Source organism: Sphaeramia orbicularis, chromosome 1, assembly GCF_902148855.1.
Source record: "Sphaeramia orbicularis chromosome 1, fSphaOr1.1, whole genome shotgun sequence".
Lineage (NCBI taxonomy): Eukaryota > Metazoa > Chordata > Actinopteri > Kurtiformes > Apogonidae > Sphaeramia > Sphaeramia orbicularis.
In genome coordinates this window covers 21,249,602-21,268,420 of record NC_043957.1, presented here as the reverse complement: position 1 = coordinate 21,268,420, position 18,819 = coordinate 21,249,602, and the positions used below count along the sequence as shown (strand labels likewise).

General features: G+C 37.0%; 1 protein-coding gene across 1 annotated transcript in view; it reads left to right on the top strand.

The window, feature by feature from the left end:
• Window positions 1-17,996, top strand: part of myo15ab (myosin XVAb) — an 88,043-nt gene extending 70,047 nt beyond the window's left edge. Inside the window, 15 exon segments of the mRNA XM_030127833.1 lie at window positions 355-473; window positions 601-664; window positions 791-863; window positions 6,544-6,617; window positions 6,709-6,791; window positions 6,898-7,028; window positions 7,111-7,205; window positions 8,020-8,097; window positions 8,184-8,280; window positions 10,210-10,370; window positions 10,459-10,592; window positions 14,578-14,711; window positions 17,038-17,171; window positions 17,281-17,421; window positions 17,494-17,996. Of these exon segments, the coding sequence (XP_029983693.1) occupies window positions 355-473; window positions 601-664; window positions 791-863; window positions 6,544-6,617; window positions 6,709-6,791; window positions 6,898-7,028; window positions 7,111-7,205; window positions 8,020-8,097; window positions 8,184-8,280; window positions 10,210-10,370; window positions 10,459-10,592; window positions 14,578-14,711; window positions 17,038-17,171; window positions 17,281-17,421; window positions 17,494-17,595 (1,620 nt within the window). The 3' untranslated portion in view covers window positions 17,596-17,996.
• The last annotated feature ends 823 nt before the right edge of the window (window positions 17,997-18,819 follow it).

Genomic DNA, 18,819 nt, shown 5'->3' with positions numbered 1-18,819 from the left:
ATAAATACGTATCATAGTCTTATATGGTCTGCAGTAGTGTAGTACTTCTGCGCAGTAGTATTCAAAGTATTGACCCAAATGTTGAAGTGTAGTCAATGTGGACTCTTCATCATGTATAATGTTAGTGACAAAAAGAGAATAATGTAATAGACTTGTATGTAATAGAAAAAAGGCATTCTGCATAACAAATTATGTTTTTCTTCTGCACTTTTACCTATTTAATGTTTGGAATTCAGGTCTTTTATTTGTAACTGAGTGCATAAACTGCAATACTTCAGCTTCAACGTAAAGGAGTAATAGAGTACTTCCACATCAGTGTCAGATTATTTACTATGATCTGTGTTTGCCTTTCAGAAAGTTTCCCTTGATGCTTTTACGGATGGAGAGATGGATGAGAGAGCTCTGCTGGATAGTAAATATGACATGCTGGAGTTTGCGAAGAAGTACTTCAGACAGTCGAGCAACGGCAAGGGGTGAGAGGAAAAATAGGTCTAACACAGATGTAAACACTGTAAAATGTAGAGAAACTGACAGAAAAACACAGAGATCAACATCCCATCCAAACTAAACGGAGCGCTTTGTGCCTGATTGTTTCTTCAGAGACTCCCTGAGGGGCAAAGGCAAGAGCTCCAGAGAACCAACTGAGATGATCAAGTTCTCCAAGGTGACTCCACGCTGCTATGACTGAAATAATCAGAGCGAGCAGAATTCAGGGCTTGTCTGCACCTTCCTTTACATTACACTGGGTTGTTTGTATTACAGCTGTGTGTGCTTTTTGATCCCACTGTAGAACCCTCTGACGGAGTCTCTGATCGAGTTCACAGATCCAGCTATGAACAGAGTGGCAGCTGATCTCTTCCTGGGTAAGCTCTCACCTTCTGTCATCTCTCCTCTAATTACACCATCCTCTTTCATTACTCTTATTACATCCGGCCTCTTGATTCATTTTCCGCCGAGGTCAAACTGCCTCTTGTAACTTGTAAGCACGCACATGCACTTACAACCATGTCTTCTGCTGGTAAATAGAAATATAAATAATTACCTTTTCCAATTAATAAGCCAATTCCGTTAAGTGAAGTTTAAATAGGCTGGCAGTTAATTCTATATTGTGGGAGAGTAGAGGCAAATGGAAAATGCAGAGGGAAGCAGATAAATGCAAACCTAATTTCCTTTTTATGATCTAATGTCATCAGAACATAAGGAGGTGCAATGAATGAATCGAGCTCACTTCAGGCAATGTAAACATTTGAGGTGGAAATATGAGGATATAAAAATGGATGAATAACAGTTTTTCCATTGGAAAAAGAGTATTAACACTGATTTATTTCAAGGACTGTTGAAAAAAATCTTTACTGTGTTTTATTTTACAGCTAATTACTTTTTATCCTAGTGGTAATGGATAGTAGCCACATTGAAATTATGCAGTTACATGTGCATTAAAGGTTGAGTGTGGAATATTTAGTGGCATTTAGCAGTGAAGTTGCAAATTGGAACTAAATGAATTACTCTTGCATCATCTTCCACAACAGTGGCTGCAAGAAATGCAAATATATTAAAAATGCACAAGCACTTGAGATTTATGTAATGGAGAAGATATCTTTTTCCTTCAAAGATGAAAAAGAAAAACTGTATAAGATCTGAACCAAATGGACTGAGTGTGTAAAACCAAATAGATCTGTCTTCATTTGACTGTACTTGTGCTTTGTGTGATCCTACCCTCTTTTTTTACGTGACGTTTTGATTGTATGAGGTGATGGGCTCTCCTGTTCTGTTTTGTTCTGTTATTGCTTCAACTGGAATAATTAGTGGTCCGTAAAAGGAAATGCTGGAAGGGCATTCTGGACATAATCGCTCAAACTTTCTGCATCCATCCTTCTTTATGTTCTTGAATGACTAAGGCTGTAATTAATGTATGTGATGGAAATTTGCCTTTCCAAATAAAAAGATAATCAAAAAAAAATACACAAGCACCATGTTAAACCCAATGGTTGTTTCATCCATTCTGGGATTGTTAAGTTTTTTTTTTGTTTAACTTTTAATTAGTTGAATTAAGTCAAACATAGTAGGCGACTCTAATGCAATTTATCTCTAGATGCCACACAACATAAAATTGAATAAAGGAGAAGAGGAAGTCTTTTCTGAGCTACTGTAGAAACAAGGTGGACCTGCTCCCTCTGTTACGGTGGCCCAGAGGTGCAACAGGCCAAAAAATTATCCACTAGACGAAAAAAATTATCTACTACAAGAAAAAAAAAGAGAACAGCCTAAAAAAATTATCCACTAGATGAAAAAAATTATCTACTACAAGAAAAAAAAAGAGAACAGCCCAAAAAAATTATCCAGTATAAGAAAAAAAAGAGAACAGCCTAAAAAAATTATCCACTAGATGAAAAAAATTATCTACTACAAGAAAAAAAAGAGAACAGCCCAAAAAAATTATCCACTATAAGAAAAAAAAGAGAACAGCCTAAAAAAAATTATCCACTAGATGAAAAAAATTATCTACTACAAGAAAAAAAGAGAACAGCCTAAAAAAATTATCCACTAGATGAAAAAAGTTATCTACTTCAAGAAAAAAAAGAGAACAGCCTAAAAAATTTATCCACTATAAGAAAAAAAAGAGAACAGCCTAAAAAAAATTATCCACTACATGAAAAAAATTATCTACTACAAGAAAAAAAAAGAGAACAGCCTAAAAAAAATTATCCACTAGATGAAAAAAATTATCTACTACAAGAAAAAAAAGAGAACAGCCTAAAAAAAATTATCCACTGTAAGAAAAAAAAGAGAACAGCCTAAAATGAATTATCCACTAGATGAAAAAAAAAATCCCCTATAAGAAAAAAAAGAGACCAGCCAAAAAAATTATCCACTAAAAGAAAAAAAAAAGAGAACAGGCAAAAAAAATTATCTACTAGCCCAAAAAATTATTCACTATAAGAAAAAAAAAAAAGAACAGGTGAAAAAATGTATCTACCACGAGAAAAAAAAGACAGCAGCCCAAAAAAAATATCCACTATAAGAAAAAAAAAAACATCATCCACCTTTTCAATTACGGGGGCGCTGTTTACCCGAAAGGTGTCTTGCTTTAAAATTAAGACCACCACAAAAAATAAAAGGATAGGCTGAAAAATTTTAAGACTTTCGGCTAATGTGGCTAATGCTAAGGAAGTACCCCACCGGAAGTGGAGGTCGTGCGCTAAAAAATAAAGTTATTTTAAAATATAGATATTTCCATTAATATAGTTTGCAAAGCAGTTAAATGATTAAATACGGTTCCAGTGTCTGCTCAAGGTTAGGCATGGGCGTTAAATGGTTAAGGTTAGGGTTAGGGTATGGTTGGGGTTAGTTTTCAGTGGTAAATGGCCCTTGTGTGAAGGTTCGTTGCTAAGCTAATGCTAACGCGAAAAGTTGACGGCAACTTTGTGTTATTTTATTTTGAGAGGAGGAGAAGAGGAGCTTCCTGTGGAGCTCCACTATCATGGCATTGCCCATTTGTTTGCAGGTAGACCTCTCCTCCTCAACTCAAACGGAGTGTCTTCACTAACACTAGATCAAGAAGGACATTTTGTGGAGATAAAGATGTGTGCCGTGGTACCGCAGTGCCTCGGCACCTGGCAACGAGCTGAGCTGTGGTACCGAGCCATGGTACGCGGTGCCGTGCTGGGGTACCTGGCACCGAGCCGTGGTACCGCGGTACGTCGCGGCACCAGCCGAGGTGCCACGGTACCTCGCGGTACCAGCCGAGGTGCCACGGCACCAGGTGTCGGTGCCGCAATATGCACTTGCTGTCTCTCAACAAAAGGGCAATGCCATGATAGTGGAGCTCCACAGGAAGCTCCTCTTCTCCTCCTCTCAAAATAAAATAATTTTAGAACTTCTTGTAGCGAATATTCATAAAAAATGATATTGAATGTCAGGCAGTTGAACAATTCAACACCGTAATCACACAATTGTTTACTCGCACTGGTAGTTCACAAAGTTGCCGTCAACTTTTCGCGTTAGCATTAGCTTAGCAACGAACCTTCACACAGTGCACACAAGGGCCATTTACCACTGAAAACTAACCCCAACCATACCCTAACCCTAACCTTAACCATTTAACGCCCATGCCTAACCTTGAGCAGACACTGGAACCGTATTTAATCATTTAACTGCTTTGCAAACTATATTAATGGAAATATCTATATTTTAAAATAACTTTATTTTTTAGCGCACGACCTCCACTTCCGGTGGGGTACTTCCTTAGCATTAGCCACATTAGCCGAAAGCCTTAAAATTTTTCAGCCTATCCTTTTATTTTTTTGTGGTGGCCTTAATTTTAAAGCAAGGCACCTTTCGGGTAAACAGCGCCCCCGTAATTGAAAAGGTGGATGATGTTTTTTTTTTCTTATAGTGGATATTTTTTTGGGCTGCTCTCTTTTTTTTTCTCGTAGTAGATAATTTTTTTCACCTGTTCTTTTTTTTTTCTTATAGTGAATAATTTTTTGGGCTAGTAGATAATTTTATTTGCCTGTTCTCTTTTTTTTTCTTTTAGTGGATAATTTCTTTGGCTGGTCTCTTTTTTTTCTTATAGGGGATTTTTTTTTTTCATCTAGTGGATAATTTTTCTTGGGCTGTTCTCTTTTTTTTCTTATAGTGGATAATTTTTTTAGGCTGTTCTCTTTTTTTCTTGCAGTAGATAATTTTTTTGTCTAGTGGATAATTTTTTTAGGCTGTTCTCTTTTTTTTTTTTTCTTGTAGTAGATAATTTTTTTCATCTCGTGGATAATTTTTTAGGCTGTTCTCTTTTTTTTCTTGTAGTAGATAATTTTTTTCATCTAGTGGATAATTTTTTTAGGCTGTTCTTTTTTTTTTTCTTGTAGTAGATAATTTTTTTTCGTCTAGTGGATAATTTTTTGGCCTGTTGCACCTCTGGGCCACCGTACTACGTAGATGTAAACAACTCATTCTACAAACATCTGACAGTTTTTATTTTCAGATGATTAATTACACACTGAAAACAGAATTATGAGTATAATACAGTGCTGTGCAAAAGTCCTGGGTCAACATTATGTTTGTTGGTTTAGTAAAGTTCTCATGACCACACAATGAGACTCAATGTCTACATTAAAATAAAATCTGGATGTCTGCCAAGTATGTACAGCAGTTTCTATAAACCAAAGTAATAGTATTTGGTGTGACCTCTCTTTGTAATTAACATGTCTTTAACCTCAGACATTATGAGGTTAATTGCATTAATTTTCTGATGTTTTGTACCAGGTTTCATTCAACACATGTCAGATGTTTCTAATTGTTTGTGCTGCTTCTTGTCATGGGGTCAGGGGTCACACTAAATAATGACTTTGACCTTTATAATGCGTTTAGTTCCATTTTTGGTGTGTCTTTTAAGGCTGTGTACATATTTCCTGGAGAAAATATGCATACTCATTTCAACCCTGAAACAACGTCAAAGCCAAAGGTAGAATAAGATTTTTGCACAGTAATGTACTTTATGTCTGTAATTAAAAGTAAAAACCATCAATGTATAAATAATAAACTGCAAATAAAACATTACTTTTTTTCTTTATTTCGAACATGTAAAGAAACAAAATAAAACAAAAACAAAATAACATTTGAATGAACAGAATCTGTCTTCGAGTTTGAGCAAGTCTGAATTTGCATGGAAGTTTAAACATTACATTTAAGTAATTGTTAACATGTAAATTAAAAAGATGATAATGAAAGGTTTGTGTTGTCTGCAATACACGGCTGGCTGAGTCAACTACATCCATAGTAACAGCCTGTACAGTGGTTTATATATAGAGGAATGAAAATCAATTTTTATACATTAATCCTTATCATCCCTCTGGAGTTCTTCAGTTTCTCTTCTCTGCTCTTCTACAGCAGCAACACCATTCAAAACTAGCTACCATCAACTGAGAAATGTAGCTGATGCACTAAGAAAAAAAGGCCAGCACACAATAGTCTCCAAAGTATTTTCTTTTATTAAAATTAAAGAAACACTAATATAAATAAAGTATTTTTATATGCTGTAGTTGTCAAGGTAAGTTATGTATTTTTGTGAAAAGAAACTAGTTATCGCCACCAAAGATGAAGGAGGTTATGTTTTCATCAGGGTTTGTTTGTTTGTTTGTCTGTCTGTCTGTCTGTCTGTCTGTCTGTCTGTTAGCAAGATAACTCAAAAAGTTATGGATGGATTTTGATTACATTTTCAGGAAATTTTGATACTGGGACAAGGAACAAATTATTACATTTTGGTGGTGATCAGGTGGGGGAATGGGGCCTAGGGTTTTGATTACATTTTCAGGAAATGTTGATACTGGCACAAGGAACAAATGATTACATTTTTTAAATTTTGGTGGTGATCGGGGGGGGCTGATCTGCTTTGGTGGAGGTCTGCGCTCTCTGAGTGCTTTTCTAGTTGTATCTACTTCTTCTCTGTTACCTGATCAAAAGGATTTTTCTTTTTACAAAAGTGTGTAATTTCATCTTCAAAGTTGTGACATTGATTAATTGATTCCTGATTGGTGATTCCTTCAGCTGTGATGCGTTTCATGGGTGATGCTCCGTTGAAGGGAACAGCAGAACACGAAGTAGTTGGCAGTTTCCTTAAGGTAAAAAAACACACACACAGCTTTTCTGTAAGTGAGTATTTCCTCCTGGTATTTTCACTGAGTTTGCTTATCTGTGTGTGTCCTCCCTCAGCTCATAGGAGAGTTCACCTTGATGAGGGATGAGGCTTACTGCCAACTCCTCAAACAGCTTACTGCTAACACCAGCTCCAAACCGTAAGTCTTCTGCTGTATATTAGGGAATTGCACGTTACAAACCGACGCACATTTGTGACCTCTTCCTCTGCTGTGATCTTGGTTGTGACTGCGCATTCCTCTGCAGTGATAGCTGCCAGCGAGGCTGGAGGCTGCTCTACATCCTGACTGCTTTCCATCGCTGCTCTGAAGTCCTCAAGCCCTTCCTGCTGAAATACCTCCAGCAGGCTTCGCGCAGTGCTGGAGCACAGTATCAGGGTAAAAACACACATTATATACAAAATGAAATCTACAGTTAACAGTAATAAAAACACCAGAATGTCCTGTTTGAACCTGTTAGGTATAGCTAAAGCATGTGAGCAGAATCTGAAGAAGACATTCCAGTACGGAGGACGTGTTGTCTCCCCAAACAGCATGGAGCTGAAGGCTATGATGGTCAGTGTCTTTGTTTTATTTTGACCCAGTTGAGATCATATTGGGCTGTATGTGGTTCCTGAACTAAAAGGGGTTTGACACCCCGAGTTAAAACACTTCTGACTGTTTCTTTCTTTAGTCTATAATAAGGTGGTGTGATGAGTTAAAACATGGTAGTAATTAAACAAAACCGGTCTGAACTGTAGGGGTCTTCATCCTTGTAGGGTAAGTATATGCTGATTAATTAGAAACAACGGAGGCATTGTTAATATTGGTTTCAGGGCATGATGACACAAGATGGACCTTTTTCTTCTTCTGTTCTATTTCTAGTGGATTAAATGTGTCTCCGCAGGTTGAACCACACATGCTTTGTGCCTTTTTTTATATCTCTTACGTTACACTTGTTTTGCCTTGTATTTTTTGTGTTGTTTTTTTTTTCATCTTGTTGCATCTTTAGGGTCATTCTTGTTATGCCCTTAATGTTGTTTTCAGCCACTTATGCCATTTTCAACATTTTCACCTTGTTATAGCTTTATGACTGAGGCCTGTCCACTGTATTTTATATAGCTCTGGTAAGGTCAACTTTTATAGAATCCACCAAAAGATACTCTTCTATTTTGATAAGGAAAATTAATTCAAATGAATTCAAATTGGTCTGTTCTAGTTAAAATCCGTTTGTTCTAGTTAACTTGTTTGTAGTCATCTAGTTTGTTCTAGTTATTCTAGTAACTACTACATTACTAAAGTCTTGAGCGTATTACCCATAATCCTACATGTCTGGTTTATTTCTATTACACACAGTATTGTATATGTGTGTGTATTTGTACTTCCACAGGCGGGGCGGAGTTCCAAACGTCAACTCTTTCTGTTTCCGGGAGGTGTCGAACGCCATGTGAAGATCAAAACATGCTCTGTAAGTGTAGAGTAAGTTCATCAGCACAATTCCGCCGGCAGACACACACTTCACACACACTAAGGATGTTGTTATGTTTGCTGTAGGTTGCCCTGGAGGTGATTGAGGAGCTGTGTTATGAGATGGGTCTACACAGACTGGAGGCCATGGAAGAATATGCTGTGTTTTTAGTCACCAATCGAGGTGACACACACGACTCGTCCTCTCACTAGCACACACACACACACATTAAACATTGTATTAGTGCACAAAGGCAATCTCATTGTCAGTGTCGGTGAAGCAGATCCACTCACAGATCACATATCAGACTGGGCTCTGGTTTCTGGCGGCGGGAGAAAGTTGCATATGTTCGTGACTCCTGATTGGCCGTCATGGAATAATAACCAGAGATGACTCGATATCAGGCTCTCATTTCCGATCCGCCTTTCACAACGAGTCCCTGCCAATACTAATACAGTCTTCATTTTATCCGGTTTTATCTGTTGAGATGTTAATATGTCATAGATATCACTCTGCAGATACATTTTAATGTGTATTTTTAAGCTAAAATTTAGTGCTGCAACTATTTCACAGTATTTCAGACTTATTTATGCTTCCTTATCTCTCAGGGCAAAGATTATGACTCTGCTTCTGCTGCACATATTGGAGTTTGTTGCTTAAAGGAGGATCTAACTGCATAAATTCAATATAATCCTCATAATTATGTTTTTATTTATGCATAATCACATGAAAGTGAGATTTACTTTTCTTAGAATTAAATGTTTATATGTACAGACGGAGTGAAACTTCTTCACATTCCATCATGTTTCCACGGTAGCTCAGAATGCACTTGCTCTTCTTTTTCCTCTTTTATAGCAGCTGGCATCAAACATTAAGGCATTTATTTATTTTTTTTAATTTAACCTTTATTTAACCAGGAAGTCCCTTGAGATGAAATCTCATGGGAGCGATTACTGTCATCTGCTATATTTAAGTGTGAACTACAGTCAACTAAAACAAATACATACTGTAAGAAGAGACTTTCTACACCCACAGTATCAGAGGGAGAAGGGGGGGGGGTTCAGTTGGTTGTGATCTGCATCTTTACAAGTAGAGGAAGCAGAAGAATCTTTATAATTTGTCAGTGTTTATTGTATATGTGAACATGCAACCCAGTGAAACTGAGCTTTTAAGCCCATCACTTGCTGAACATGTAGGAACACAGCACATACTGCAGACCAGGAGCAGAGGGCTGCCATGTCAGGCACCAGAGGAACAAATGTCACTAATATCACAATTAACTATTCAATAACTTGGGTTTTTTCATTTTCATGTTTTTTTTTAGTTTTCAGTCTCCGTGCCAACAATGCCATGACCAGATGCATTATGTTCTCAGTATGTTCATGTGTTCTGGACCTCACAAAATATATTATTAGCTATAATGGAAAGCATGTTTAAAAAAAAAAAAAATGTCTGACATCAAATATGATTTAAATAACCATTGTGAATGCACTAAATGTACCCTAGAATTTTACTAATAACTTAAATAACAGCCCAGTCACAGTGAAAATATGAAATAATCATGTAGTGTGTTGTCATTTGCCTCTTTTTCTTTTTTATCAAGTCAACTCCATGCTCAGGAACATTCACAGCTGTCTTTTCAGTAGAATATGTATATATCTCCACATGCTAACAGCTTGCAGCTGCTCACGCTTATGTGCTGTTTAGAAACTCAGCAGGTCACACAACATGTGTCTGTGCAACTATTAGCATGATGTTGCACAGTCAACCTGCTGATAGTTTGCAAAGATCATATTTGTTTTAGTGTCCAAACTGTAATTTAAGTAGGACAGGTCACTACTGAACTACTGACAGTCTATCCCAGTAATGTCTATTCATTCCTTTTTAGTATCTATTTTATTTTCTGCTTTTTATTCACTTACATCATCTTTATTAGTGTAGTACCTTTCACACAAGAAATCCAGCCCTAAGTAACCGCTTAAGAAAAAGAAAGAAAAAACATACCCATAAAATATAGGACATGAACATAAAAGTAGATAAATTGATGGTTCACTTCAACAATATCTGAGGGTAATTTTTTAATGAATATGCGAATGGTTTGTCTTTCTCCAGGTCAGAATGTACGACCTCTGAATAAACACGAATACATCCTGGATGTGGCAACGGAAGCGGAGTTAGTCGACACCAACTACAGTTTCTGGTTCAGAAGAGTCGTCTGGACTCAGCAGCTCAAGTTTGACAATGAGCTTTGTGTTGCAATGCACTACAACCAGGTAGAGTAGAAGATGTTTCACAGCCAGCATGTCAGCTTTTAACAGCTGTATGTGTCTGTCTAACTCTGTGTTTGTTTGCCTGCTGTAGATCCTACCAGACTATCGTAAAGGTCTGCTACAAATTCTTCCACACGGAAAAGTGAGCGATCAGCAGTTCCACCAGATCTCCAAACTGGCAGCTTTACAACACAAAGCCAAAGACATTGTCTTCATCCCCAGCGTGTGAGAAAACATTCATTTGTTCATTCATTCATACATTCATTGGTTCATTCAGTCAATCAATCACTCAATCAATCAATCAATCAATCAATCAATCAATCAATCAATCAATCAGCTCTCTTTTTAACAAGGTTAAGGGATAACTCAAACAGTACATACAAAATATATCTAAAAAACTGTATCTGATCTAATACACTGTTGACAAAAAGAAGATACATAGACAAAACTTGATTGAAAAACAGTCTTTCTCTACTAAAGCTACACTGTTACCCTTAAAGTTGGAATAATTTTGTTTTCAGACACATTACTCTTTTTATTCCTCAGTAATCACCTTTGACCAGGTGTAATAATCACATACTGAGTCCCAGTTACACTTTATCTATCAGTAATAAATCACATTATTGCAATCATTTCATGAGACTAAGTAAGAAAATATTTTATTCCAAACTTATGCACAACTGTGTACATTAAATTCCTGTCCACTGGTAATAAGTCTCCTGATATTCCACTGAATAAATACAGAACATTAAAAATGCGTTGAACATCTCCACCCCATCCCTCGCTGCTTAGCTTGTCGTAGTTTGGCCATCCCTCATATTTTCATTCAGTGACAGTGGAACATAATCCTTTAAACCCAGGAACGTGACTGCTGCTTCAGCCACAAACTTAATTACATCAGACCCAGATTTCTTTTTGTGAGCATCATCAACACCAAATGCAAGAAGGAATTCCTTACTGATAACAACTTTCTGATTAGTGGCTTCAGATGGAGACAGATGAGACACCAAGAACCTGCTCATAAATGTTTTCCAAAAACCGACTGAATCACTCGCCCCTCTGATACAGACATTAAGACGTTAACCATTCATAGCTGTTGTGAAGTACAACTCTATGGATGGGAAGTTGAACTGTTTTCTGTTATAATATGCAGATTTTTAGATATTTGGTGACTTTTGTTTGCCAGTATAAATGTGTTTCATTACAATTGTGTCATCATTCTGTTAACCACTCAAAAAACAAACTTGAACTTTAACCAGTAAATGATTTATGGTATTTCATACTGTTTAATCTTTATTCATCTGGAAGTGCATTCAGAACTGGATTCATCAGTCTCCTGTTGATCAAACATCCTGTCTTGAAATGATAAGCATCCCATGAACACCCTTGGCTGGAGTACACTGGAGTTGGAGTTTTTGGGGGAATGGAGTTTCTATTCTACTGGCCTTTTAGCTGCTTCACATCATTCATTCATTCATCTTCTGAACCACTTTATCCTTGAGAGGAGGTGCTGGAGCCTATCCCAGCTACATTCTGGCCGAAGGCGGGGTACGCCCTGGACGTGTCGCCACTAGGACTGTGTATCAGCAAGAATCTGGCAATACGATACATATCACACTACTAGGATCACGATACGATATATCACGATATATCATGATACTGTTAAAAAGGACATTTTTTGTTTGTTTCTTTTTTTAAAATGATTATTTCCTTGAAGAACTGAATTACACCAGAAATATGCCCAAATACTAAACATATTTTTATTTGCTCACAACAGGATCTAATGCTATATCACAAAATGTTCCTGTGTTCAAACTTAAATTATGTTTTACAGACATTACAGTTTAAGATCCTGTTCAAATGTTCATATTCTATTAGTTCAGAACTAACATCATAACATTATTTTTGTCCCAACAAAGGAACTACCATCTGCCTCAGACAGTAAAAAGTGCTTTTAGGATGATTAAAATAACCATTATTTAATAAAAGTGTGTTAAATAATAATAAAATATGAACAAAAAAGAAAAACATAAATGAACCTCCACAATATCCACATTTGAATAAATATCTAAAAATATCGATACAGTACTTTTTAATATCGATACAGTATTGTGAAATGAAATATTGCAATATATTGCAGAGCCGATCTTTTCTAACACCCCTAGTCGCCAGTTCATCACAGGGCTGAAATATAGAGATGAACAACCAATCACACTCACATTCACGCCTATGGGCAATTTAACTTCACCAATTAAACTATTAGTGCATGTCTTTGGACTGTGGGAGGAAAAGTAATAATAATAATGATAATACATTTTATTTATAGGCACCTTTCAAGGACACCGTACAGTAAAATAGGAGAGTATAAAACAAGCAATAAAATAGAGTAAAAAGTAAAAGGCAGGTTAAAAATTGGACAATGCGGTACCCGGAGAGAACCCACGTAAACACAGGGGGAGAACATCCACACAGAAAGGTTCCCCTGTCAACCATTTACTGGTTAAACCCAGGACCTTCTTGCTGTGAGGCAACAGTGCTATCCACCGCACCACTGTGTCACCCTCATTTGCTTCCTCACCTTGAATATTTTCCTTAACTTCCCTCTGTTGATGACATCTTTTATTACATTGTCTCTCTGGAATTGTCCCCTCCATCTTTTTTCCTCCCACTTTACTTATTTTTTAGTTGAAGTGCCCTGTAGTCTGTACATGTAGCCCATTGTCATTACCCTTCATTCACTCCAGAGCCTCTTTCAGTGTGTTCACAGCAGTAAACCCTCCTACAACCTGGTCTTCCAGTTTGAAAATAACCCGGTGCTCCTCCTCAACTGGAGCCACTTTTGAGATTCTGCTTCCCTCCATTTCTGAGGAAGTGCCAGGTCACTCTTGCCTCCCATCGATTTAGATCTCTCTCCTACTCTTTGCCGGCCTTGATTTATTCCCCATTTCCCCCCTGTGGCTGAAGCCATGCAGCAGATAGGCTTTCAGACCCAGACAACAGATAAGGCAACAGAAGAAAAGCAATATACAATCTCACACTGAGCTACAGGCAAAATGACATCTTCATCCCAGGCCCAGCAGCCAAGGAGACGCCAAGGAGGCTGGTACTCCTACAACCACTCTGCACTTCACCAAATCTTACAGTTTATATTGTAACATCAGTGTCAGTAAATACATATTCTGAATGACTGAAACCAACAGTAAACATAATTTTACATTGTTTTCTCCAAACATGAAGTTAAACTGTTAGTCTGATCTGTATTAGAGGAGTGTTAAAAATAAAATAAAGTTACTTAAACAGGGATGAGTTTCTGATGTGTCACAAAAATGTAACACATTTTTGCCGAATTGGTTTCCAAAGTAGCACAACTCAAATTTTATTCAACAAATTGCATTTCCCTGCTTAGTGTGGATGAGATTCTCAACATATTATACAGACTCTGTAACTGGGTATTTGCTGGTGATTTCAACTGAAACTCCTTGTTTTAGACTCCGTTAAGAAGGCTGTTTGAGCAGCTACATGTGGGTTGAACGGCAGCACTTTGCATTCATTAAAGAAAAAAGAAATTAGACACCTTATCTCATAATTACCCGATCAGGATCTGGTAATTATGAAAAAATAATTACAAGAAAATATCACATCAGAATCTCATAATTATGACATTAGGAGCTTATAATTATGAGAAATTTCAAGCCTAGTTATCAATGATCATATAAATTAGTACAAATCTTTAAAAAAGCTGATTTTTACATAAAGTAGTTAAATGAAGTAGTAGAAGCTTATAATATTGACCACTGTAGATGAATATTTGGTGCGTTAATGAACACTCAGAATTTTTTGTATTGATGTACAGGTGTAATTTATTACATAAATACTTGTGTGGAATACTGTAGTTTTTCCAACAGTCAGTGAAAGCATTTACCAGAGCAGCCACACAGGAATAAACTTTTTATTGAAAGATCAGAATGTAATACAGTCCCTAGTTTGAAAGATAGTTTGACTCTTATCTTTGTCAGCTCCAAAAATTCCTCCAGTATGTTATTTCTTGCTCTTACTGCTGTTATCTCTTGTCTCTCTCCACCCACACACAGAGCCCACAGCAGAATACAACAGTTCACTGAGTTGTGGAAAATAATTTTGAGAAATGTTGGGAATCACAGAGTGAAGCGACTTCTGTTTATCTGCCCCTCTCCCTCCCTCTTTCTTCCAGACATGAATTATCAGAGTACATCGCCGCAGCCCTGTTCAAGATGCAGCCGCCGCAGCAGTGGGTGAACATGGTGACGCAGCACATGCAGCAAGTCCAGACCCTGAGTCCACATCAGGCCAGGGCTCAGTTTCTGGGTAAGACCTCTGGATCTTACAGAAAACACTACAAGTAAAAAGAAAGCGACAGTTTTGACAAAGCCGCTTTATTGTTTTAAAGCTGTTTTTCCTGTTTATTGATAATCCCATAACAGAAGAATAAAAGAAGCAAGACAAAAAGAAGTAGAATGAGTTGAAATTATGACAGGACTGCTGTGTTACATCGGCTCCTACTAAACAAGTGTTTTCATTTAAATAGCAAACACTTTGTACAAGCCCTCAACTGGATTAAGTCAGAGGAAGAGTTAATGGCATTTCTGATGTTTTGATAACTTGACCAAATGCAAAATCATGCAGTAACACAACAAAACAAACTTGACTTGAAGCTTCAATATGTAATATTCGTGCAAGCTTACATGAAATGTACGTTTTATGCAGGAAACCTCTCGTTTGTGGATGTTAGCTAACAAAGGGAGACACTGAAGAACTTAGGAGCAAGTATGAGGAGTTTTGGGGAAAAAGTGTTCATAAAGTGCGCATTAAAATCAGTGTACAGGCTTTTATCATGGGTGTAGGCAGTGAAACAGTCAGTGAGCTAACGTTAACAAACCACAACATCCTAGAACAAAACAGACAAAAACACAAACGGGTACAAATCTGACATACTGAATCTTAAAGCTTAATTTACTTTTCAGTACAGGAACTTACTTTGTTTCAGTATAAAAAATGCTAAACATTTTAGTGATTGTGACGTGTTGGACTTTTTGACACCACTGATTCAGGATTTCAGTCCACTTTTTTTTCATCTCCACATAAACCTTTGAGAAAGTATGATTCACATAATTTTCTTTACCAAGACTATGTGATATAGATAATATAATATCAGCAAACAGCAACAATAAAGAAGCAAGTGTGTCAGTGTTAATCTTGTTATCTGCTTAAAAAAGAAATAAATTAAGCACTAGTGACAATGGTAGGCAATGACAGAAGAAACACATTCACAACATATTACATTTATTACAAAGGTTCATTTTGAATTTATTTTGAGCAAGAAAAGTCTCAAAGAGGAAGGACTGATCTATGACCATCGTTTACAACATGTCTGTTTTTTTTTTAAAAATAGGACTGTTATTGAAAAATGCATCAAAAAAAGCAGTTTTCAATTCATATTTAAGAATATAATTGCCATTAAAATGAAACAAGTAATGACTAGAAGCACTTGGAGAGCGCAGACCTCTGCCAAGGCAGATCAGTGCCCTGGATTTGGATGAAAATTTCAGGAAATGTTGATACTGGCACAAGGAACAAATGATTAAATTTTGATGGTGATTGGGGGTGGGGGTGTGGGATGGGATTTTCATCCAAATCCATCCATAACTTTTTGAGTTATCTTGCTAACAGACAGACAAACAGACAAACCAGCGCTGACAAAAACATAACCTCCTTGGTGGAGGTAAATATTCAACATTTTTTGTAAAAATTACTCCAGGATTATGAAGCTGCAGTAATGAAGCAGTTCTTATAGGGGACTGCACACATTTAATGAATGCTATCTTTAGTACTTGTGCCAGACACAGCTGTTTTATTAATAAACTAGCTGCTCTGTTTGTAAAATGCTATAAAGTAAAACAGATTTGAACTGTTAAAAAATGAATTGATTGGGTTACAAGAAATTAGTTTATAACTGATAAATTACTGACAGTTCTGTGAAATTAGACTAACTGTATGATGGTTGTGTTTGATTCTTAACAGATGGATAAAGTAAGGTTTTCACCCCTGGGCCAACTTCTGGCCGAAGGCGTATTGTAATCATTTTGTCGTCTGCCCGTCTATCTGTCCTTCCATTTAACAACATAATCGCATTACCTGAGGAATGCATTGAGATATCGGCACCGAATTTATACTGTGGATGCATCTTCGCATGGAGCAGAAGCCTGTTGAAAAAGGTCAAGGTCAAATGGCCTTGTGCCTCTGCAATAATAATATCTGAGTACTTTCAAATATAGATATGTATGTAATAAGTTTTACACAGAGACAGTCTAATCTAAATTATAGGGCAATAACTTTCAACAGAATCTTACACTATATTTGGCAGGGGGGCATTAAAAGTGTGCAGTACATTATTGTTTAAATACTTAAAACTGAGTTTAGGGAATTTTTCAGCATTTTCATAAACTCTATTCATTGCATTAATTCAGTGTATTGTTCTGTCCTGGTTTCAAACATCAGCTCCATCGTTCTCTCAAGTGGTTGTAGTTGTCGTCATGATGAGAAATCTAACCTCGGTGTAAAATTGGTGAAGCTTGTGTTATAATGTGTGTGTGTGTGTGCGCATGTGTGTGTGCGTGTGTGTGTGTGCTTTCAGGTCTGGTCAGTGCCTTCCCCATGTTCGGCTCGTCGTTCTTCTACATCCACAGCAGCAGCTCCACCACCTTTTACGCTCCCTGCATTGTTGCTGTCAATCAAAACGGTCTCCATTTCCTGCACAAAAATACACATGTAAGAAACACTGTCAGATTCTCAAAACGCAGATACGACTTGGTTCAGACAGGTGGAGTACAGAAGCAAATATCGAGTCTCTGAGTGTTGTTTGGTCTCTGTGGTGCAGGAGATGATGGCAGTGGTCCCCCTGGTGGAGGTACAGTCCAGCCGCACCCAGAGGCCCACTGCTGGAACCAGTTACCCATATGTGGACCTGACCCTGGGGGACATGAACACGCAGAGGGTGGTTCAGCTGCAGCTGGAGCAGGTACGATACACACACAGTCACAGGTTCAGGTCTATGTCAGTCCTTGTGCTTATGCTGGTTTTGTGTCTGCAGGGCCTGGAGCTGTGCCGCGTCATTGCCATGCAGGTGGAAAACATGATGCTGGTGCGGGAAAAGAGGCTCACCCTGCCACCCAGTGAAATCACCATGTTATAACACATGGTCCTTTGCATTAATGGAATCATGTGCATAAACTCCTATGAACTTAACTTATCCAAACATGTAGATAAACCTTCAGAAACCTACCTCTTCTTAGCATCAGGTGTTGACCCTGAGCTCAGCCTCACTTTTATTTGATCATTATAATGTCATAATAATATACACCTTAGAGACAATTAAAATTACTTTTTTTTCAGGTTGACACCATTACAACTGCACAAACTAAATGTACTTTTAATGGATTAGATGTTAAATGTGTTTTATCTGTTTAAAAACTGTGATTGAACAGTGAAAGCTTCACAGGCCTGTGCCTTCTTATTCCAAAGTTTTATAAACCATGTCTGATATTTTTTATTTTTTTAACACTGGGGACTTTTCATATTATTGTAAAAAAAAAAAAAAGTTCTATTTTGCAACTACTGTTTCATGGAAAGGAAACAAGAAATAAATGAAAGAATTATGAGTACATCTGCACTTTTTATACAACTGATTCCTGGTTGATGAATCTATAATAAGTAATAAAACTTTATAAAACAGGGAGACCAAAAGCCCTTTTAGAGAATGTTATCTTGATTGTTTTAAGTTAACTACATTTTTGACAGTTTTAGCATTTTATGTCCAGGATGTGTTTCAGTATCTTCTGCAGTAAAATCTTTTTTTGTTTCTAAAAGTGTGGCTACATCAAACAGACACAAACAAATTGATGGCCAAAAAACAAAACCTCCTATCTGAAAAAATCACTTTTTTCAGGAAACCAAAAAAAAAGTTTAGTTTTATTATAGTATGGTCTTTGTTAAAAATATCCAAGCATATTCTACTGTTCTCAGACTCTCTTTCTATATTACGTGTTAACAACACATACTAGGTATTTATGCCTCCCAAAGTGCAGTCCATTTAATGTGAAAATTCAATCTAAAAATTTGCAGATAGGAAGTTTTGTTTTTTGGCCATCGAAATGCTTTGTTTTTTTTGCTTATTGATAAGAAAAATAGAAAAAAAAATAACAAAACTGAATTCTTGACAGTTTCATCATGTCATGTACTGGATGTATTTCATCATCTGTTCAGACATCCAGTTTTGACCCCGATGGAACAGAGCATGTGCAAAAGGGAACATGTGGGTTTGGGTGGAACAGTACTTGACAGAGTTCAATGACGAAAGTGTGATTCTTCATGGAATATCACAAATGTGTGTGAACAAAAACTCTTTATTTTACCACTG